Source organism: Narcine bancroftii, chromosome 8 (assembly GCF_036971445.1).
Source record: "Narcine bancroftii isolate sNarBan1 chromosome 8, sNarBan1.hap1, whole genome shotgun sequence".
Lineage (NCBI taxonomy): Eukaryota > Metazoa > Chordata > Chondrichthyes > Torpediniformes > Narcinidae > Narcine > Narcine bancroftii.
Genome location: NC_091476.1, coordinates 141,693,274 through 141,716,692, shown reverse-complemented (window position 1 = coordinate 141,716,692; position 23,419 = coordinate 141,693,274). Strand labels below are relative to the sequence as shown.

At 44.6% G+C, this 23,419-nt stretch overlaps 1 protein-coding gene across 8 annotated transcripts in view; it reads right to left on the bottom strand.

Moving 5' to 3' along the window:
• Window positions 1-23,419, bottom strand: part of LOC138741282 (proto-oncogene tyrosine-protein kinase Yrk-like) — a 215,016-nt gene that overhangs the window by 12,892 nt on the left and 178,705 nt on the right. For 7 of the 8 annotated variants that reach the window (XM_069895103.1, XM_069895101.1, XM_069895097.1 and 4 more), the window contains 5 exons: window positions 19,559-19,657; window positions 19,197-19,300; window positions 14,068-14,217; window positions 9,109-9,273; window positions 2,542-2,721 (listed from right to left, as the gene is read on the bottom strand). In XM_069895103.1, coding sequence (XP_069751204.1) covers window positions 2,542-2,721; window positions 9,109-9,273; window positions 14,068-14,217; window positions 19,197-19,300; window positions 19,559-19,657 — 698 coding nt within the window. Of the gene's footprint in view, window positions 1-2,541; window positions 2,722-7,224; window positions 7,381-9,108; window positions 9,274-14,067; window positions 14,218-19,196; window positions 19,301-19,558; window positions 19,658-23,419 lie in introns of all 8 variants that reach the window. The other variant, XM_069895096.1, reaches the window with a different exon arrangement.

Sequence of the window (23,419 nt, the reverse complement as noted above, 5' to 3'; positions counted from 1 at the left end):
GTCAACAATTTGGGTTGGAACCCTTATCAGGATTGCTTTTCTCTCGCAGACTTGCTGAGTTCCTGCAGCAGTCATGGAATGGGCAATGGGGGCATCAAGGGGGAATACCTTTAGGAAAACAACTCAGACTGGGTGGCTGGTTAGTGTAGTGATTAGTGCAACCCTGTTACAGCACCAGCGATTGGGACAGGGGTTCAAATTCCATGCTGTCTGTGAGGAGTTTGTACGTTCTCCCCATGTCTGTGTGGATTTTCCCCAGGGGGTCCAGTTTCCTCCCACCCTTCAAAACATACCAAGAGTTGTAGGTGTAATTGCGCTCGTGGGCCAAAAGGGCCTGTTACTGTGCTGTATGTCTAAATTCAAATTTAATTTAAACATAAAAAAACATCTCAGGGTGGAGTCCCTCACAAAACAGAAAGGATATCAGTTTGAATTAGACATTTTTCTCTTTACAAATCTCACAGAATATTTGTTTTTTTTCAAAGAAATGACCGTAACTTCCAAGACTTTGAGTGGTTGAGATTTAAGGGCACACTCAGATATAAATGTTACTTTTTTCTGGTAAATATAGTCTGCTCCTGCTGGTGGGATATACAGATGGGATTCCATTACCTTGCTGCAAGTTCTTCTATATTTGCTGCTTCTATTGGCTTGATTGACATTTTAGAAGCTTAATGCAGTGTCCACTTTGAACCTCCCACAGCCCTTCTTCAGTCTCCGAGCAGGGACACAAGAACCAGACACTGCTCGTGACCCATGCTTGGAGATTTACACAGCCCGACAAACATAATGCTAATTTTCATTCAGCTTTGAGCTCTGGAAACAACCTTTAAATATACCTGCAGTTGTGATTTGTCACAGCACAGGAGAGGGTCGTCTGGACTGAATTTATTCCAGATTTTATTTACATTTAAGAAAAGTCTGGGAGGAGTATGGAGGGCTATGGACTGGGTGTAGGTCAGTGGGACTAGACAGAATAATAGTTTGGCACACATTAGAAGGGCTGAAGGGTCCTTTTTCTGTGCTGTAATGTTCTATGGTTCTATTATCCAGTTAATCCCATTTGCTGGTGTCTCCTCCCTGCCCTGCAATATATTTCTGCTTTCTCACGGCTATAAACTCCTGATTGGAAGACTCTGTAGAATTTGCTTCCAAGAAGCAAATTCTATATTAGAATCACTCACTGTGCAGCAAAGTATTTCCCAATGTTTCTTTTCTTTTGTTTATTATTCAGCTTTCATCTGGGTCCTGTGACTGTTTAGGAGTGGATTCTGATGATCGATTGGGAACTCTATGCTGGAAATTTCTGTCATTTCTTTTAATGCTTCAATCAAACTTTCTACCTTTGTCAACTGTTTCTCCCCTCCACACAACGTACCACCTATGTTGACTGTCTCCTGCCCTCCCTCCCTCCCTCTCTCCAATTAGGCGCCATTGGTAAATACAGACATTCAGTGTCTTGTTCCAAAGTGTACATTGCTGCTAAACGTTTGAACAATGGCGACCCAGGGCCGATGCCTTTGGACCTTCCTCCCACCTCCTGCATCTCTGACAGGCTCTCTGTCACCCATCTCTCCATGCCCATGTTAGTCATCATCCTACCACCAGTCCCTGATTCTACCTGCTTTGCTGTCTGTTAAGGGTCCATGCAAAGATTTTGGACTTCTACATTTACAGGAAATCTAAATTAATTTGTCACCTCTTCAGGTATTTATAGAGGGCTCATTAATGCAGCTCCTTCCCTTTTAAAATCTCTATAATCAATTCTATTTTAACATTCTTTGTCTCCCACAGATGCTGCTCGACGCTGAGTTTCTCGCATTGAGATCTTCTCGTTATCCCATCCTGAAGACGAACTGAATTCTTCTGTCTTGTGAAGAAGATCTGCTAACAATAGCACAGGCCACTTCTCCATCCAATCTCTTCTCTATCGACTCCATCTACACACCCTGCTGTCTCAGGAAAGCCCTCAACCTAATAAAGGACCTGTTCACCCCAGTCACATTCTCCACTCACCCCTTCTGCTGGGATGATGGCACATGCATTTAAAATCATAAAATCCCACATTCAGAGTTTCTTTCCTGCTGTTAAATGAACCCATTGTTGGTAATCTTCAACTATTCAACTGCACTTTTCTGTATGCCCAACACATTATCTTTGTAACACACTCTCTCTCTCTCTCTCTCTCTCTCTCTCTCTCACACACACAAATGAATAAATAAATGCAGAAGAAGAAGCAGAGACAGAGAGAGAATGAAAATGATAAGATGGATTAGAAACGGGAGGAAACATCTGCAATTTGGAGGTTCAGAGACTGTGATGGATGGAGAGACATGATTGTCCACGCCAAGGCACCTGAACAATAAGTAGAAGTTAACCAGCATGGATAGCACGCAAAGCAAAGTTTTTCAATGTAGCTCATTACTCGTGACAACAAACAATTCAACAATCAAGGAAACTAAGTCCAAGAGTAGTCATCTCAGCCCTTAAATCTCAAGTGGCCTTAATGATGGACAGCATATTGGGAAGTCATGGTTTTACCTTGTGTCATGAACTCTGTAACAATGTAGATGGGCTCCTCAGATACCACGGCGTACAGCTGAACCAACTTGTCATGCCGCAGTCTCTTCATTATCTGGGCTTCCTCGAGGAACGCCTCCGGGGACATGGTCCCTGGCTTCAGTGTCTTCACTGCAACCTTGGTGGTGCCATTCCAAGTTCCTAAACCCATTTGACACACAGAGATCAACAAAGCCAAGTTATCCCCAAGAAACTGTCTGCATGGAGCAGAGTGGTGATGAGGGCAACATGAAGGGATGATGCACCATGCTTTTATAGCCTTAACCCTCTCCTATTGATTGCACTCTCAACAAAGTAAGGGCCTGAACTGACACCATGAGGTAACTGAGTCAATGTTTGATCCAGTGATGGAAAACCCTGGACTTGGAACCATTCCCTGACATGGTCATGTGACCTGCCAGGCCTCAGACCTCGTGCTCATTGTAACACCCAGCCTCTCTTGGGGCATGGCAGTGGGCAGACATGTATCCTCCCAGGGTCTGCTCCAGGAAAGAGGGCTGGGGGAGGGGTGACTCCAGGCAAGGAAGCCTCAACTTTCCTCATGGGGAGTCAAGGAGAGCTACACACATTCAATCTTTCCTGCACCCAGATGTTCTCCTGCCTTTTTCACCTATGAGATGTCACATGACCTCCTGCCCCAGTCCTCACTAACAGTGCACGCAACCTCTGTTACAAGCCACTCTGTCTTGACTCTTTATTGCCTCCTCAAGGTTGGACCTTGGACATTCATGCATTTACCACCTCCAGAACACTCCTGACTGGATTCCCATCTCCCTTCCTCGCAGTTGTGCTTCTGGTTAAAGCTGTGCTGCAGCTTTTTTTAAATTCCTCCCTCTTTCATTTAGATCCCCCTGCAATCAGCTCCAACTCCACTATCTTCCAAGAGTTCGGTTCTCCTTCGATTCCAGCCTCATGTCACTTTAATTTCTCTGCAGTAAAACTCAAATGTATGCAGACCCCGTGGTTGAAATAAAAACACAAAGCTGGAGAAACTCAGCAGGTCAAACAGTGTTCTTTATGTAGCAAAGGTAAAGATACATAACCAATGTTTCTGGCTTGAGCCCTTCATCAAGGTGTGAGCAAAATGTAGGCAGGTGGTTGGCTATGTTGGTTATGTATCTCTATCTGCTATATAAGAAAAACACTGTTTGACCTGCTGAGTTTCTCCAGCATTGTATTTTTAAACTCTCCACTATTGACAGCTGTGCCTAGAGTCGCCAGGGCCTTGTGCTCTGCTATTCCCACCAAACCTCACCAGCTCTCTCTTATTCATCCAAAACGTGTGTTACAACTCTCCCCTTCTTCCTGATTCTTTGTCCTTGCTCTAAGATCTTCTCAGGCCCATCAGTGCCAGGTCTGGACTTGAAAAGCACCTTAATACACTGAAATTACTGAAGGAACTCAATAAATGTGAGCACTGCCTTTCATGACATAATTTCAAGATCCAGTTTTTCAAAATCAAAGGAAGTTTTGAATGCTTCAATGTTCATACTTTTAGTACTTGACACCTAAACTAATTTCAGAAGTGAGCGGGAAACAATTTTTTTGTCACAGAACGTCATGTCATCGACTTCAGAATTGGGTGCTGGAATAAGCAATCACGCTGGTCACATGACAAATGTAAAAGCAAACTCCTGCTCCAAGAACAGGTATCTGGAGTTACAAAACTATCTTTTACAATTCAAGTGCTTGGGAGTTAAAACATCTTAACAATCCCCACTTTAAATTTTTCATTAACCTTTCTCACCTCCACTGCAGTCCCATTCCACTCCATCTAAGCACCATTATCCAGGCCAGCACACCAGTGCAGTACTGAGGGTGCCACGGCTCACATTTTAAATGAATCTGCTTGCTTTACTGTGAAATAAAAGATTATCTGTCTATGGTACAAGTGGAAGAGCAGGGGTGGGGGGTTGTTCCTGGTCCCTGGAACAATATTTCTCTCTCATTGAACACTGTTAAGGAGCAGGCTTTCACTTTGCAGTTTCTGGGATCTTGTTATGTGTACGTTGCTTGCATTCCAATAGTAATTGTATGTCAAAATTTGGCTGCATAGCACTTAGCATGTCTCAAAGGGACGTAAACATTGCTGCAGAAATTCACGCCTTCTTTCCAACACGATGGCACTAGTGTTTTTCTGGCAACTTCTGCGACACTACCCTGCAATATAGACCTAACTCACAGAGAGATTTTCACCGTGCACATGCTTCTGAATTAGAGAGAGAGATTTTCTGACACTGACAGTAATCAGCATAATTCTGGCCGGCATCACCCTGTCCACTGCATTCTTTCAATGATTCCTTGCTTGTAGATTAAGCAGGAGGAATGTCATCCCGAATTCTAGCTTCGAATCACATGATGTGTGGAGAAGGAATGGGAGTTCACTAACACCCATTTACACTTCTTTCTATCTTTGAAGAAAAAGAACAGGCGAGTGATTCACTAACCTATCCATCGAAACATCCCTGAGCTGGTTTCCTTATCCAAGCTCAGAGTGGTGAGGCAAAGCAAATATTTGTTGGATCCTCAGCCTGAGCAAAACTAGTACACAGACACAAAGGCCAGGACTTTCAGATAGGCCACTACTTGCTGCCATATGAATGGCCTAGTCTGGGCCAGAGAGGAGGAAGACAATATTTGCATTTTTTGGCTTGTCTATCTCAGACATGTTTAAGACAGTTGGAACTTGAAGAAATTTTAGTGTGAGCACAGCAAGATCCCAATACCTGCAAAGCAGTAATGACCAGATTGGTTTTCATTAAGCTGAAGAGGATAACCATGGTCATTGGGATCACTGACTCTTCCTGAGTTGATGGTATTAGGGTTTGTTCATTCCCACCTCAGAGAAGTGGTAGAGTTGAACGTGGCCTGGAAATAAAAGGTCAGGCTGAGAGTGCTGGAGATGAGATAATGGGGTAAGAGTGTTGGAGATAAGGAGGTCAGGATGAGAGTGTTGGAGATGAGAGGTCAGGGTGAGTGTTGGAGATGTGATGCCAGGGTGAGAGTGTAGGGGAGGTGAGGTCAAAAGTGAGAGTGTTGGGGATGAGAGGTCAAGGTGAGTGTGGGAGATGAGAGGTCAGGGTGAAAGTGTTGGAGATGTGAGGTCAGGGTGAGAGTGCTGGGGATTAGAGGTTAGGGTGAGTGTTGGAGATGTGAGGTCAGGGTGAGAGTGTTGGGGAGGTGAGGTTGGGCTGAGAGTGTTGGAGATGAGAGGTCAGGGTGAGAGTGCTGGGGATGAGAGGTCAGGGTGAGTGTGGGAGATGAGAGGTCAGGGTGAAAGTGTTGGAGATGTGAGGTCAGGGTGAGAGTGCTGGGGATGAGAGGTTAGGGTGAGTGTGGGAGATGAGAGGTCAGGGTGAAAGTGTTGGAGATGTGAGGTCAGGGTGAGAGTGTTGGGGAGATGAGGTTGGGCTGAGAGTGTTGGAGATGAGAGGTCAGGGTGAGAGTGCTGGGGATGAGAGGTCAGGGTGAGAGTGCTGGGGATGAGAGGTCAGGGTGAGTGTGGGAGATGAGAGGTCAGGGTGAAAGTGTTGGAGATGAGAGGTCAGGGTTAGAGTGTTGGGGAGGTGAGGTTGGGCTGAGTGTTGGAGATGAAAGGTCAGGGTGAGAGTGCTGGGGATGAGAGGTTAGGGTGAGTGTGGGAAATGAGAGGTCAGGGTGAAAGTGTTGGAGATGTGAGGTCAGGGTGAGAGTGCTGGGGATGAGAGGTTAGGGTGAGTGTGGGAGATGAGAGGTCAGGGTGAAAGTGTTGGAGATGTGAGGTCAGGGTTAGAGTGTTGGGGAGGTGAGGTTGGGCTGAGTGTTGGAGATGAGAGGTCAGGGTGATAGTGTTGGGGAGGTGAGAGTGTTGGTCAACACATGGCTAGAATTAATTTAGCCCTTCAATGCTGAATATTTTGCCTAAATTCCCCACCTTAGGCAAAAGAGCCTCCATCATCAACTTATTAATTACAAATTATATTACATTTTCAGTAAATATGTAAATCTGTTAATTCATCTGATACACACAGAATCAAAAATGTCCCTTTCTTTAAAATCCTAAGTATTTTATGCACAATTGAGTGGTGCCAGTGTATCCTCTTTAACACTATTACCCCAGAGCTCCTGGTTATTAATTTCAGGGAGTCATTATTAAATTTAAATGTTTAAATTTTATTTTTAATTTAAATTTAATATATTTTTCAAAAATGTAGACATTCAGCCTTTTGGTCCTTGAGACTGTGCCATCCAATACCCCAATGAACCAATAACCCCCTTTGATTCCTGTTCCTCATGACTTTACAAATTGACAGTTTGATTAAATTGCTATTGTATTTTTTTGTTGCTCCTTTTGCCTGAAGTTTGAATGGAGTCCCAGTATAAACAGAGTATGATTGGTTATTAATCCATAGAGCCACATGAGGGGTATCTATGCCGAGATACAATGATACTAAATAGGAGAGGATTAATCCTGATGTGAATTAAATGAACAGGAAGCATGCAGTGAACTTTGAACAGGTTAATGTATACTGATGGCTTGGCAGCACACTGATCATCATCTCCAAGTTCAATGTCCACATCTTGCTTGGCCCCAGCCTTGCAACTCTTACTTCTTCCAGGATCTTTATGCAAAGATAATATCGTGAAAATAATTCATCACCTTACCCATAAACACATCTCCGAAACATCCCTGACCAAGTTTTTTGTCCAAGCTCAGGGATTGTCGATTTATCTCCCATGCATCTTTACCCAGTCCCAGAGTCTGTGGTATCTCACTCGGACAAACCTTGGTTAACACTTGGCACAAGCCATCAGTATGATCTGCAGGGAATGGATGCAATGGAGGTAGAATGTAAACACGTTGACATGCACAGGTGCCGATTGGACTTGCAGCAACTGCAGACGCTGTTGGTGTCTTGTGCAAGACACATTATTCTCAGCTCACGGACTCGAGATAAATTGTGACCCAGTCTGGAGGCATGAATAGATTTAGATCTTAAAAAGCAGCAAATTGAGTGAGGTGTGTTGATTCCCCAGTGCTTGTTAAATATTTTAAGTGCTACCAGGTTAACTGAAGGGGCAAAACAATCGGTGTTTTGGGATGTTGGCATCACCAGCAATTTTTAAAAATTTTAAATTTAGACATACAGCCCTTTTGATCCATAAGTCTGTGCTGCCCAATTGCACCTAATTGACCTACAACCCCTGGTACATTTTGAACGGTGGAAGGAAACCGGAGCACCTGGGGAGGAAAACCCACGCAGACATAGGAAGAACGTACAGACTTCTTTCAGACAGTGTGGGATTCAAAGCCTGGTCCTGCTCGCTGGCACTGTAACAGCATTTCACTAACCTGCTACGCTAACCATGCTTCCCACAACTACCCTCAGGAAGGTGGCAGAGAGCCACCTTCTTGTCCCACCGCAATCCTTCTGAGGAAGGGGCCCTCGAATTTAAGCCCAGTGGTGACAAAGGGAAAATGATGGATTTCCATGTGACTCATTGATGGCTTTGGAAGGAGACTTGCCCAAGCAAACAATCACTGAGCATTTTGTAGATGGAACAAGTGTAACCATTTCATAGGTCTTCAATGCAACTTGAAGAATTACTATGAATGTTAAAAACTAAGTGACTATGGAGTGATGATAAACCAATAAAAGATTACCATTAATTAACCGAGCTTTTCAGGTGAATGTCTCCGAAATGGCACCTGCAAGTTTGATCCTTAAAGAACATTTTCTTATCATCTGCGAAGTTAAGTCATCATTTAGGAGAGCTAATTGTATTTTTAGCAATAAGGACACATGAGCAATAGATCCAATGTATAAAATGGATGTTGAGATGGCAAAAGACAGTGAACAGACATTAGCTGGTTCTATTCTGGGCATCCAGCGAATGCAAGGAGAAAACTACAAAGGATAACTCCAAGCCAAGAACCAACAGAATGATGCCACAACAGAGAGGTTTCTGTCATAAGTGAAGAAGACTGGAAACTTATTGCTTTTCTGAGCAAAAAAAAAGACATGCTGGGAATTTGTTATAAATTTACAAAGCATTAAAAATTTTGGGAGAGAAAGTTAGGGAAGTGAATGGTGGGGGAAAATCATGGATTTTTATCTGCATTTAACCACTTTGCCATTAAAACACCAAACATGGCATTGTCATATTTTTGAATGATAAATAAAGATAAAGGAGCACAATAGAAGGAATTAGTGGAATGGACAGGGAAATGTGATTAGTGCGCATAATTCCACACTAATTGGCTGCATTACCACAGATAACTGATTGAATCATCCCCTCCCCCACTGCTCCACACTGTCATTTGCATTAATCCATCTGGGCCAAATTAATTATGTCCAAATTCACAGTTCAATCCAATTTCAGAGAATAATTTGCTTTTTGCACAAGGGAACCAACAGCTTCAGGAGACAAGACCAGGCCTCCATTTCCCATGTAACGCGTGACTGGGGCATTGTTGAAACAAGTAGCCATCGACATCTCGCTGGTCACCGCAGTTGCTACAAGTCCTTGACATGGCTCGATTCCTACCCATCCACACTTCCCCAAACTGTCCATTGCCCAGCTTCTTGATCAGCTGCAAGGACTCGCGAGGAATTTCCCACACGTCTTTGGTTTTGACCGAGAGGTCTGCCAGTTTCGGCATTCCCTTGTGGCATGGCACCACCAATCGACAGCACAGGCCTGCAGCTCGTTCTGCCATGAAGAAACACCAGAGACACAGGAGAGGAGCGAGAGAGCAGACAAGAGTTAATCACACGACAGTAGTAACCAACAGGAAACACATGCACAATGACATCCTTTTAACCAAAGCAGGAAACGTGATGCTTCTCCATTGGAAAACTCTTGAATTCCCAAAAATCCCATGTTCTCAGATTTTCAATCAGAGACTTCTTGTTTGGTTCAGATGTATGAACCTGCTCTGCCATTGAATTTAGTTCAGAACATAGATGGCCAGGCCAACACAGTGAAATGACAGAAATACTCCATCGGGATAAGTGGGTTAAGGTTGCAAGGATTGAAGTTCTCACTGGCCAGCCATGAGAACTGAAACATACGATGAGGCTGGAACAGAATATAATAACAGCAGGTTATCCATCTAAAGTTATTAGATGGGTTATAAAAATTACTTTGTGATTGAAAAATATTTCCCTTTAATATTCTCGCTGCCATTTTTCTCTGTCATCATTTTGCCTCTTCCTTCAGTGCTAGGAATGGGAACTGTCAAACCCAGTGCAACAACCAGCTCTTTGTCACTGAGCCACACAATTCAAAGACACACAGATGGTTGTCCATCTGCTAACAGATTTTAGGAAGGTTGAAGCAGGTCGTTTATGCTATACAGTGAAACAGCATCATGTCATGATCAACTCTCCTCACACCTGCTTTTGTAAATCATTCCCTAAATATAGAATATAGAACAGCACAGGCCCTTTGACCCACAACCTCTGTCCTCAAGCCAACTAATCCCATCTGCCTGCACATGGTCTACATCAGCCATTCTCAACCTTCCCCCACCCTGGACTCTGCTCAAAGTTTATGGCCGCCCTTCCTTATGAAGCAGTCAAGTTTTTGGTTTTTTACTTCTCCCCTATTGACTATATATAAAAAAAAATTATGTTACCTGAGGTGAAAAGAAACCAAGGCTTTTACTTAAATTTACTGTGGCCCCTGGTTGAGAATGGCTAGTCTACATTCCCATGAGAAGTGGTGGGACGCAAGACTGGCAAACTCCCTTTGCCTTCAAATGGGAGAAAGTGATTTTTGTTGGGTTGTGAGGTCTGCATTTATTACTCTGGCTGTGTTTGGAGGGATGAGTACTGAGTGACAGAATATTTACCCCATCATTCCTGGCCTCTCCATTTTGTTCCTGACTCAGAGCTGGATGCAAACCTAAAGTTTGCTTTTAATTCCATGGTTACAATTTGAACAGATTCTCTCCCCTCACCAGAAAACAGAATGAAATATTCCATTCTCAGCTAAAGGTTTAAACTGTTGGTTATAATTAATATATAACACCAACAGACCAAATGATCCTTCAACAATCCAAATCATAATGATCTTTCAGTTCATTATCTGAGGGAATATTTTCCATTCACTTGTGAAGGAGGAGTGTAAAGTTTGCACAGAACAGGAACAGGGATATTTGTTTCTGGTTAAATTGTTGAACAAATTTGCAGGTAAATATGAAATCTGGTGATGCTGGAATCGAGTGCAGTACAAAAGTGCTGGAGAATCTCAGCAGGTCACAGAGCATCCATGGAAAACAAAAAGCAGTTGATATTTCAGGCCTGAGTCCTTCCTGAGAAATTGCAGGCCTTTCCAAGATAACAGGTGCCAATGCTGTGCATACTTCCATCTGGATTTAAATAGATGGGAATGAAGTTGAGTTCAGCCTGACAACAGCAACACAGCTACAGTGTTGGAACTTTCCCAGAGAGTCACAAGGGCGCAGAATATTTTAAAAAAAATTCTTTGGAAATGCTTGCAGAATGCTACAGTGCCTGAAATTCAAAAATGGGACCTAAATTGTTACGCATTATTTTAAAATGCTTCCAATCACTATAAATGGCCATGTCAGCAACCATGAGCATACATTGAAAGGAGAAATGAGAAGCTTGCATCTGAGAGACATGTGATATTGTTCAGCTTGCCATCCCATAAGATTCATGATGTAAATATCCAGGTCAACATTGACTTTCTATCACATGACATATAATGTTCCGGCACACTGGGAAATAAACACTGCACCATTCTACAGAGCAAAACTCTGAATACATGCAACAAGTATTCAAGCAAACACATGGCAGAGAGGCAGGTCTTATCAGTCTGTAAATAAACTGCAAGGCAATGGTCTTCAAAATCAATATGATATTTCAGAATCAGTTCATTGAATCTTCAATAGATATGCAATAAAGGGACATTCAATTTCATCATCAGTTTTAACTCGTGCCGCTCACGAAATGGCTGGTGACCCAAGAGGTGCAAATATATGACATAAAATGTTCTTGACAGAAGATTTTAAAAAACAATTCAATGAAAATCATTATTGATAGATTGAAAAGCAAGATGTCATAACATAATTTTCTCTATTTACAATAACTCTCCTCCCACTATTGGACACCAGCTACACTTCATACTGCCTGAGAAAGGCAGTCAAAGTACTAAAGGATGCAACACTACCCTCCCCCCCCCCTCCACCCCCACTCCAACATGCACTCGTCCCCCTCCTCCCATCAGGAAGAAGGTTCAAGGGTGAGAAAGTGTACACCAACAGGCTTAAAGACGGTTACTTCCTATCAGCCAGTAGGCTCCTGAATGAACCCACAACAGTACTCTCACACTGCCCTTGCTTGGTGCTAATTGATCTTCCTTTCCTTTGTAAATTGTCCTCTTTACACAGCTGTATGAATGTTAGAAATGAGCTGTTTGCAGAAGAACCCTTCCCACTGTACTGGGTATTTTGTGACAAATAAACTGAAACTATAATTAGAGTTCCTCTGATGTGCATTCATGTCTGACATATCATGTGGTAATATGATGGCACAGTAAGATGGGTCTCTGGATGGTCTGCAGCGAATAGTTGGAATGTGCTTTGGGAATAGAACCTGCTGTGCCTGACTCTAGGTATTGGGTTCAGGTGGGCTCATGCTTAGATTGGGTCAGGTCAATAATTTACCAACATCAGGGGTCAGGTCAGAGTGTTACCAAGGTCAGGGTGATTGGGTCAGATTAGTGCATTGCCAAGGTTAGGAGTCAGGTCAATATATTGCCATGGTCAGAAGTCAGGTTGGTGCATTACCAAGGTCAGGGTGATGTGCTTGGTATTATCCCACATCTTCTCAGTCCTTGATCAATGTTTGGTGATTGTTTGTCAAACACTTCTATAGCCACCCTGACCTTGTTATACCCATGGCATTGGTTAGGTGGGTAAATTCCATGTCCTTGGTCTCAGATGGAGTTTGGATCGGGGTCGGGTTTGAGATTTTAACTCCATATTCAATTTATTTAAACATATAGCAAGTGGAATTCCAGAAATTGTCATGTGATAGGCACCCCACCTGTTTCCTCCCTCACCCTGGGGAACAGCATCTTAAAAATTACATATTATTTGTAATACATGCTTTGATGAAATGAGGAGACCACTGCCAGAAAATTTCCCCTGATGCTACAATTTGGTTAAATGCTGCCTAGATGTCAAGTGCAGTCCCTCCCACCTCATCTTTGGAGTTCAGTTCCCTGCTCCACATGGAGATGAGGGTTGGAACTGAGTGGTCCAGGTGAAGGCCAGGCAGTGAGGAGGTTGTTGGCAAGTAAGGACCAGACCTTCCATCCTTTCACTGACAGTGGAATGTTGAACGATTGGCTGTTCAATAACTGGATTGGATCTATCCCACGACTGGGCAGCATTGCTTCCCATTATTGGCTAGATGCAAGTGATGACTCTGGGATACCTATTGTATATAAGACATCTTGACTTTCAATAGTTATACTGTCAGGATACATTTTAGATTTTACGTTGCGGTCAACAAGAATTGCTTAATTGTTTGGAACTTATTTTCTAAATAACTTGCACTCTGTCATCTTTAGTAGAAATGTTAATTCCTCAAAATCCTCATTTCATATAAATCCACATTCTCTAAACAAAACTGGCAGAATGGAAATGTATTAAAAGATACTCAAAATTTGCAATGATATACAATTTAATAGTTAACAATACATATTGCACAAGTCATTTAAGGCATTTGGACAACAGTGGATTCAACACATTAGACCTACAAGGTACCTTGTCTTGGCCTTTGAACACCTTGATGCAGAGGATAATCGGTGTGGACTTAAGGACATTCATTGGGGGATAGGTTTCTGTTCCTTTGTATCTGAACATTTTATGGACATTATGTTAGCCAGGATCAGTCTCATTGATTCTTGACAGATTGACACACACATGTCCCAGGAGGCATGAAAAGTAGCTTCCAATCCCAGATTAACTATCAAGGGCATTTTGTATTTTTAATGGCTCAGGAAGGTAAGTTTAATACTGAGTATTGCCTCTTCAGGACCTGCGTGTAAGCAAAATCAATGAAGCAGAAACGTGACAGCCAAAAATTCCTGCCACAGCAAACACAAGATACTAATATGAAACTCCCTGACATTATGACCATCAATGGGTCATTTATTTGGGTCAGTTTGATGATATGTTCTCAGTTTAACTGCAATCCAATTAAGTGCAGTCTGATTTTTTAATGAAAGAGATTTCGAAGTTGCAAGTGTTACAAAGATCTTACCAACACATGAATAAATATCAAATAGCAGGAAAAGGATTGTTCAATGTGCTTTCTCCTTCAAATCCAAATTTATTTAACATTTTATGCTCCTTCAATAATTGAGTTTAAGTCAGTCCTTTGAACAGAGTCAGTGTGCTGTTCCACTGAATCCCATTGTCGCAGGTACATATGCTAACATGTCATCTCAATCATGTGGTGTACATACCTGTATAATGATGAACCAGCTGTGGCACTGTCTCAAACTGGGCTCGAGTGGTGATGTAATACCCACCATTATCCAGTTTTCGGATCTTATAATGTTTGACATGGTCCCCTTTGACTTCATCCCAATCACGGATGGATAAGGAGTACGCACCTAGGCAGAAACATAGTCCTTAGAACATTCTGGAACAGTACAGGCCCTTCGGCTCACAATGTTCTGCCAACCTAAACAAGCCTATTCCACATTTAACCCTCCCCTCCCTCACACCTATAACCCTCTATTTTTCTTACATCCATGTGTCTAAGAGTCTTTTGAATGTCTCTATTGTTCCAGCCTCCACCACCACCCCAGCAAATTATTTCAGGCACCCACCACTCTCTGTGTAAAAAACTTGTGTCTCCACTAAACTTTCCTCCACTCACCTTAAACTGACGTCTTCTGATACTCGCTACTGCTGCTTTGGGTAAAAAGGCTGTCCGTCCTATGTCCGCCCCCTCATAATCTCAGTCACCTCTCATCCTCTATCACTCAAAGACCTTGAGTCTCTGAAATATTTCCATGCATCGAAATCATTCCTATGGGGTCAGGGGGATGGGTTTAGAGACAGTGGGGTAATGAGGTCAGGGCGTGATGGGGTCAGATGGGTGATGGGTCAGGGGTGAATGGGGCATGATGGGTCGGGGGTGATGGGGTTAGGGTTGTGATGGGGCAGGGGGCTGATGCGGTCAGATGGGTGATTAGGTCAGGCTGTGATGGATCAGGGATGAATGGGGTTTGGGGCATGATGGGTCAGGCAACGATGAGGTTGGGGGAATGATGGGATCAGGGGATGATCGGTTGAGGGGGTGATGGGGTTAGAGAGGTGATAGGTCACCATGTTGCGAAGGGGTCAGGGGGTGATGGGTCTCTGAGCGATGGTCTGCTTCAACACTATATGTTTCTATTAAAGAGAAGATGGGGTGTGAGATCACCAGATTCATGGTCAGTTTCCTTTCCACTGTTATCAGAATTCTGACTGAACCTCAAAATAATAAAAAAGATATTTCCGTTGTGCCAATGGATCTCTGCAATCCTGCACTGTGTCTTTCTGTCGGACTATGCATGAGGTGTCTGGTTAGACTGCTCATCAAACAAACTCTCACTGCATCGTGGGATCATGGCAATAAGTTTGATCTCAAACAATACCTGATTCCAAGGTCAACGCATGACACTGGCTTTCTCTCCTCTCCCTGTCCCCAAGCCTTTCAGACACAGATTACCATTTACACTTTAGGAACACAGTACAGTAGTGAGTTTACAAGGGAGTGGCAAGGACTTTCTGCATGTTATGGAGCACAAAGTGTGAATTGAGCAGCACCCATTTTCTCTTATTTGGTGTCATAGTTGGATAGGGTTGTAAAGAGAGAGTTTGGTATATTGGCCTTTATTAATCCAAGTATTAAGTACAGGAGTTGGAATATTATAGTAAAGTTGTATAAGATATTGTTGAGGCCAAATTTGGAGTATTGTGTGCAATTTCAGTCATCTAACTACAGGAAAGATATCGATAAGATAGAAAGAGTGCAGCGAAGATTTACTAGGATGTTGCCCAGATTTCAAGAACTGAATTACAGGAAAAGGTTAAACACATTAGGACTTTATTCCCTGGAGCATAGAAGAATGAGGTTAGATTTGATAGAGGTATTTAAAATTATGAGGGAGACAGACAGAGTAAATGTAGATAGGCATTTTCCACTGAGATACAAACCGGAAGACACAGGTTAATAATGAAAGGGGAAAGGTTTAGGGGAACATGAGGGTGGGGGGGAATTTCTTCTCACATAGAGTGGTGGGAGTGTGGAACAAGCCGCCAGCTGAAGTGGTGAATACAGGCTCAATTTTAACATTCAAAAAGAATTTGGACAGGTACATGGATGGGAGAGGTATGGAGGGCTATGGACTGGGTGCAGATCAGTGGGACTAGGCAGAATAATGGTTCAGCACGGACAAGAAGGGCTGAAGAGGCCTGTTTCTGTGCTGTAATGTTCTCTGGTTCTAAGGTTCCCCTGGGATCGGGTATCACTTGCTTTCACTTCTGTTCTGTGGGTGAGTGTGGGGAGGTCTTGCACATCAGCTCTCTCCTCAGCTTCACAGAGAGAGGTCATGGTCCGGGACCCTCCCACAGGGTGGCATTGCTTCAGAACTACATAAAAGCATCAGGATACTTTTCCCGATCCAAGGTGTGACCCATTGACAATCACTTTCCCATGTTCTTTAGATTCAGGATCAGTTCCTGCGGATTGGAGGGAAGCTAATGATATCCCACTTTTAAGAAAGTAGGAAGAGAGAAAACAGGTTAGCCTGACATTAGTGGTGGGGAAGATGCTGAAGTCAATTATAAATGATGAAATGGTGGCACATTTGGTGAGCAGTAACAGGATCGGTCTGAGTCAGCGTGGATTTACGAAGGGGAAATCATGCTTGACTAATCTTCTGGAATTTTTTGAGGATGTAACTATGAAAATGGACAAGGGAGAGCCAGTGGATGTCATGTACCTAGACTTTCAGAAGGTCTTTGATAAGGTCCCACATAGGAGATTGGTGGACAAAGTTAGAGCACATTGGTATTGGGGGTAGGGTACTGACATGGATTGAAAATTGGTTGGCAGACAGGAAAAAAAAGAGTAGGGATTAATGGGTCCCTTTCAGAGTGGCAGGCAGTAGGTACCGCAAGGCTTGGTGCTGGGACCGCAGCTATTTACAATATATATTAATGATTTAGATGAAGGGATTAAAAGTAACATTATCAAATTTGCAGATGACACAAAGGTGGGTGTGAAATGTGAGGAGGATGTTATGAGAATGCAGGGTGACTTGGACAGGTTGGGTGAGTGGGCCAATGCATGACAGATGCAGTTTAATGTGAATAAGTATGAGGTTATCCACTTTGGTGGCAAGAACAGGAAAGTAGATTACTATCTGAATGGTGTCATGTTACAAAAAGAAGTACAACGAGATCTAGGTGTCGTTGTTCATCAGTCACTGAAACTAAGCATGCAGGTACAGCAGGCAGTGAAGAAGGCTAATGGCATGTTGGCCTTCATAACAAGGGGAGTTGAGTATAGGAACAGAGAAGTCCTTCTGCAATTCTACAGGGCCCTGGAGAGATCACATCTGGAGTATTGGTCTCCACATTTGAGGAAGGACACTCTTGCTATTGAAGGACTGCGGCGTAGGTTCCCAATTCCTGGGATGGCAGGACTGTCATATGTTGAAAGATTGGAGCAACTGGGCTTGTATTCACCGGAATTTAGAAGGATGAGAGGGGATTTGATTGAAACACTCTTTGCAGACGATGCCGCTTTAGTTGCCCATTCAGAGCCAGCTCATCAGCGCTTGACGTCCTGTTTTGCGGAAACTGCCAAAATGTTTGGCCTGGAAGTCAGCCTGAAGAAAACGGAGGTCCTCCATCAGCCGGCTCCCCACCATGACTACCACCCCCCCCCCCCCACATCTCCATCGGGCACACAAAACTCAAAACGGTCAACCAGTTTACCTATCTCGGCTGCACCATTTCATCGGATGCAAGGATCGACAACGAGATAGACAACAGACTCGCCAAGGCAAATAGAGCCTTTGGAAGACTACACAAAAGAGTCTGGAAAAACAACCAACTGAAAAACCTCACAAAGATAAGCGTATACAGATCTGTTGTCATACCCACACTCCTGTTTGGCTCCGAATCATGGGTTCTCTACCGGCATCACCTATGGCTCCTAGAACGCTTCCACCAGCGTTGTCTCCGCTCCATCCTCAACATTCATTGGAGCGCTTTCATCCCTAACGTCGAAGTACTCGAGATGGCAGAGGTCGACAGCATCGAGTCCACGCTGCTGAAGATCCAGCTGCGCTGGGTGGGTCACGTCTCCAGAATGGAGGACCATCGCCTTCCCAAGATCGTGTTATATGGCGAGCTCTCCACTGGCCACCGTGACAGAGGTGCACCAAAGAAAAGGTACAAGGACTGCCTAAAGAAATCTCTTGGTGCCTGCCACGTTGACCACTGCCAGTGGGCTGATATCGCCTCAAACCGTGCATCCTGGCGCCTCACAGTTTGGCGGGCAGCAACCTCCTTTGAAGAAGACCGCAGAGCCCACCTCACTGACAAAAGGCAAAGGAGGAAAAACCCAACACCCAACCCCAACCAACCAATTTTCCCCTGCAACCGCTGCAACCGTGTCTGCCTGTCCTGCATCGGACTTGTCAGCCACAAACGAGCCTGCAGCTGACGTGGACATTTACCCCCTCCATAAATCTTCGTCCGCGAAGCCAAGCCAAAGAAGAGTATGATTATTAAGGGAATTGACGCGCTTGAGGCAGGAAATATGTTCCTGATGTTGGGGGAGTCCAGAACCAGAGGCCACAGTTTATGAATAAGGGGTGGGCCATTAAGAAGAGTTAAGGATAAACTTTTTCACCCAGTTGTGGATCTGTGGAATACTCTGCCTCAGGAGGCAGTGGAGGCCAATTCTCTGAATGGTTTCAAGAAAGAGTTAGATAGAGCTCTAAAAGAGAGCGAAGTCAAGGGATATGGAGAGAAGGCAGGAATGGAGCACTGATTGTGGATGATCAGCCATGATCACAGTGAATGGCGGTGATGGCTCAGAGGATTGAATGGCCTACTCCTGCATCTATTGTCTATCGACTTGTACTCAGAATGTGCAGCCAAGGATGGTTGAATAATGGTGTGGGAGAGCCTTGTGTGCAACCGCACCCTCTGCCTAGGGCGGATGGGCTAAGTGGGTGCCTGCACCCTTCACTATCCTCCTCTCAATGTAGATTTCTGGAACAGTGCAGGGATGACACGGTGGGCCTAGCGGTTAGCGCAACACCTTTACAGCGGCAGCACTCAAGTCTTCGAATTGTGCGCTGTCTGTAAGGAGTTGGTACATTCTCCCTGTGTCTGCATGGGGTTTCCCCGGGAGGTCCGGTTTCCTCCCACCCTCCAAAACGTTCCGTGGGTGTAGGTTAATTGGGTGTAAATTGGGCAGCACGGACTCACGAGCCGAAATGGCCCGTTAACGTGCTGTAAGTCGAAATTTAAAATGTAAAAATACAGGAAGATTTATCCACACTGGGGCTTCTTGCCTCACCTTTTGTGGTTTCACTCTCCCGAATCAGAAATGTGCCCCGCGGGTTACCGGGACACAGCAGTAGCCTCTCTGCATCTTTGCGACCCATTTTACCAAAGTACCATCTGCAGATGGAAAATAAAAGTCAGTGCATAAACATAAAAATGCTGCCACTGCCGAGAGCAATGAGAATTTATTGACGTGCAAGCCTTCTGAACGGGGAGTACTTGATCACGGAAACTCTCCTCCCCAGATATTGTGTGGCGGATGCAATCTCTGTGTTTGAGCAGAGCCCAAAGTACAAGTGTGCATGCAAACCAGAGTTTAGAGTTATAAACATGTAATGTCATCTGCGGTAGCCATTCTCCACGGACAGTACATACTCCTCTGCTTGGATGGAGTCCACAGGAGCCACATAGTTGCTGGGGATATATCCAGTGTTTCCTGTGGTCAGCGAGCGAGCCTCCCACCAGTCTCCCTCCCTGAAAGGAAATCAATGTCACAACTTGTAAACGTTGTTAAACTCAAACTTCAAAAAGAATCAGAAAACCACTCAAATACAGAACTGTTGGACGCAGATTGAGTAGAGAAACCAAAACTGCCGATACCCGGATCTCAAGCAATATGAGGCTAGAGGGACTCAGGGGACAGGAGGAAATGGTCAGCCCACATTTCGGGTCAGGACCCTTTACCGAGACAAAAGTAAAAAGGGGGCGATATCTTGTATGTGGAGGGGAAGGAAGCTGGAGAGGGTGGGGGGAGGTGATGGGGTCTTGGAGAGAAGGGAGAGAGGAAGAGAGAGAGAGAGAGAGAAAAACATAGGAATGGGAGGAGGTAAAGAAGAGATAAAAACAGCAGAATCAGATGGGGATGGAGGTTACCTGAAGTTATGAACATCAATGCCCATATTATTAGGTTTAAGGCTGTCCAGTGTAAGGTAAAACATCATGAGATGGGAATGTGTAAGGAGTTACCCTGTACAGGGCTGTAACAAGATGTGAATGCATCCTTGTACTTACAAGATAAGAGAGACATTGATGGATTGAGAGGCAGGAAGCTAGCAGGGAAAGGATAGCAACAGTTTTAGTCATTGGACAAGTAATGATATGATGATGTTCTAAGCACGTATCCAAGGGTATAAAAAATCACCATTTTGCTGATAACGGCAGAATGCATTCTCCGACTAACATGGTTAGTCGCAAGTGTTACAATCCGGTAATAAAGAACAAAGAACCCTGATTTCGACTCAGTCTGGTGTTTGTCTCACTCATTCATGAACAAAGCAGACCTAACACCAGGAGGACTCTGACATGTCGTTCCTGAGGTTTATATTTGAGGCTGTGCATAGACATCACTGTAGGAATGGTTGGCTACGGGGTGCTTGGTTTTAGACCCTCAGACAGAGCATGGTGTTTGGCGGGGGTCACTCAGTTTGCACTTGGTCTCATCGATGGTCCATTCAGGAGAGGGTGGAGGAGATAATGTAAACAGTCTGGTTTCTTCCCACAACACAATCATGTGTGGGTTATTTGGTCAACTGCCTACTGTAAGTGACCCCCCCTTATAAGGGGGAGGGCAAGGATCCAGTTGTTGTGGATATGGAGACAATCAAATGTGCTGAGTGTGGGATTATTATGGATTTGGGGAGATGGGTAAAGTGGGGTGATGGGTGAGGGAGTGATGCGGTCAGGGGGATGATGGAATGATGGGGTTGAGGGGATGATGTGGTCAGGGAGCAATGGAGTCAGGGGGCAATGGAGTCAGGGGGCGATGGAGTCAGGGGTGATGGGGTCAGGAGATGTTGGGGTCAGGGGGATGATGGGGTCAGTTGGTGATGGGGTCAGTGGGGGGTGATAAGAGTCAATTGGTGATGAGTCAGGGGATGATGGGGTCAAGGAGTGATGGGGTCAAGGGGTGAAGGAGTCAAGGGGTGGGGGAGTCAAGGGGTGCGGGAGTCAAGGGGTGAGAGGTCAGTTGGTGATGGGGTCAGGGGATGATGGTGTCAGGGGGCAATGGGATGTTAAACGCTACGATTATATCTGCTTCCACTACTACTCCTGGAAGCTTATTCCAGACACTCACTACTTTGTATAAATATCACTGCACACACCTCCCTTAAACATGTGCCCTCTGCTACTTGATGTGTTTACTCTGGGCCACCTTATCAAAGGCTCTCATACATTCATAACTCTCTCAGGTCTTTCCTCTTCCTCCCACACTCCAGAGAAAACAACCGAGGACTCTCCTTGACACATAGCCATTCAACAACCTTGTACCCCTCTTCTGCATCTTTCCCAAAGTCTCCACATCCCTCCTGGAAAAGGGTGACCACCAAGCACAGAATAAATGATTCTCAATACATGTGCCATTTTATTTGGGAGAGATGGAGTGGTTCACTACCACTGAGTCCAGGAAGTGTCCCACACTGCACTGAACAGTGACAGGTTGCTCATCAGGATTCAGGCTCTGAGTATTTAGGAAAGAGGAGGATACCAAAACAAATTGGTACAACTGTGATGTGTGCAGAGAGAAGCAGTCACAAGGGGCAGAGACCCACTGAATGTCGTGGAGGATGGTGATGCATCTCCATTCTGGCTGTGACAGCAGTGGTCCTGGGGAGTTCCATCAGCAGGTGGGCCAGGCTAGGAGTTGTGAGCCACAGCACAGCAGATCCATGGTGATCTCCTCCTCACTCCCTTTGTATGATGAAGCTAGCTTTGCACTGAGTCTTATCAGAGAAGCTTCTGATCCTTGTGGGGAAAATAATGATCCACTATTTATTGGTTATCCTCTGTAGGCATTTCAGCCAAGTATCAAAACCTGCTTGGATTTTATATAGAGAGAACGCTGAAGAGGGGCAATGCTGGAAATTCTGCTTGGACCCACAGAAATCTGGCATGTTTCCTGCAGGAGGGACATCAAATCCCTACAGTATTAACTGGCCCACCACCGCCACCTACTGGTGGCATCATGACCTGCGGCTGGCGCTGCTGGCACTCTGGTAATGAAGTTGAGAAAAGCGTTTGTGAGTTAAAGGGCACCCTGCATGATGGTACTCAGTACTCCCCCCAACACTGTGGCCCTCCCTCAGTACTCCCCCATCACTGTGACCCTCCCTTAGTACTGCCCCCAATGCTGTGACCCTCCCTCAGTACTCCCTCCAACACTGTGACCCTGCCTCAGAGCTGACCCCAACACTGTGACCCTCCATGGGATGGGAGGTGTTCTGCTCAAGGTCAGAAGAAGCTGCAGAAAGTGGTGAATGCAGGTCAGAACTTCAACGCAAACCTCCCTCCCTCAGCTCCCTCTACATCTCTGGCTGCTGGGAAAGGCAGCTGACACACCAGCAAGGCAGGTAGTCAAGGTAAAATAGAAGGAAGAAGGACTGGATTAAGAGTGATTTAAATATTGTTTTGAGTTTATTGTCACAGAGAAGTAATTTTTTTTTGTGAGCAATCCAAGGTGTCAACCCATACATAGTTCAGGAGTTAAAAGCTGAGCAGAGTTAAAGAGAAAGATCGTTTGGAACAGAGTGGAATTGTACTGGTGTGAGGCTCATTCAGGAACCTAATAACAGTGAGAAAGAAACTGTCCATGAAGCCGGTGGTGTGTGATCTCACACTTGATGGGGTGGAGGTGGAAGGGAAGAGTGTGTGGGTGAGGTGGAAAAATTCGCAACTTGAAGCAATGAGAGTCCACATGGTCTTGCTCCTTATCTGGGCCAACATTAACAATCATCGGGCTGGTAGAGTAGTGCTCCCTGCACAAATTTAGCAGGTTAATGTTCAAGGGCAATGACTGCAAGAGAAGAACAATGCCTTTGGCACAGCACAACACTGAGCTCTTGGAATTTCTGGCTCCAGGATTGTTTTGTCATCGATTTTTATAGAAATAATTTTTCCAGCCAAGTCTGGGCTAACTGCCCATCATCGGCAATAAAAAGAGCAACATCCATCCCACAGGTAAAATCACAGAAATGCTGGAGGAACTCGGCAGGTTTTGCAGCATCCAAAGGAGTAAAGGTTTATTAAAGATATATTCATCCAGCAGGGGGCAAGCATAGTCCACATTTCCACATCCCCTTTGGGACTGCTATCATATGTTGCATGGAAATAACAAGGATGTTCAACAAAACATTTCAGCTTAACAATAGGAAGTATTTTGCTCAGATCTTAGAACATAGAACACTACAGCACAGTACAGGCCATTTGGCCCTCAATGTTGAGCTGACCCATATATTCCTT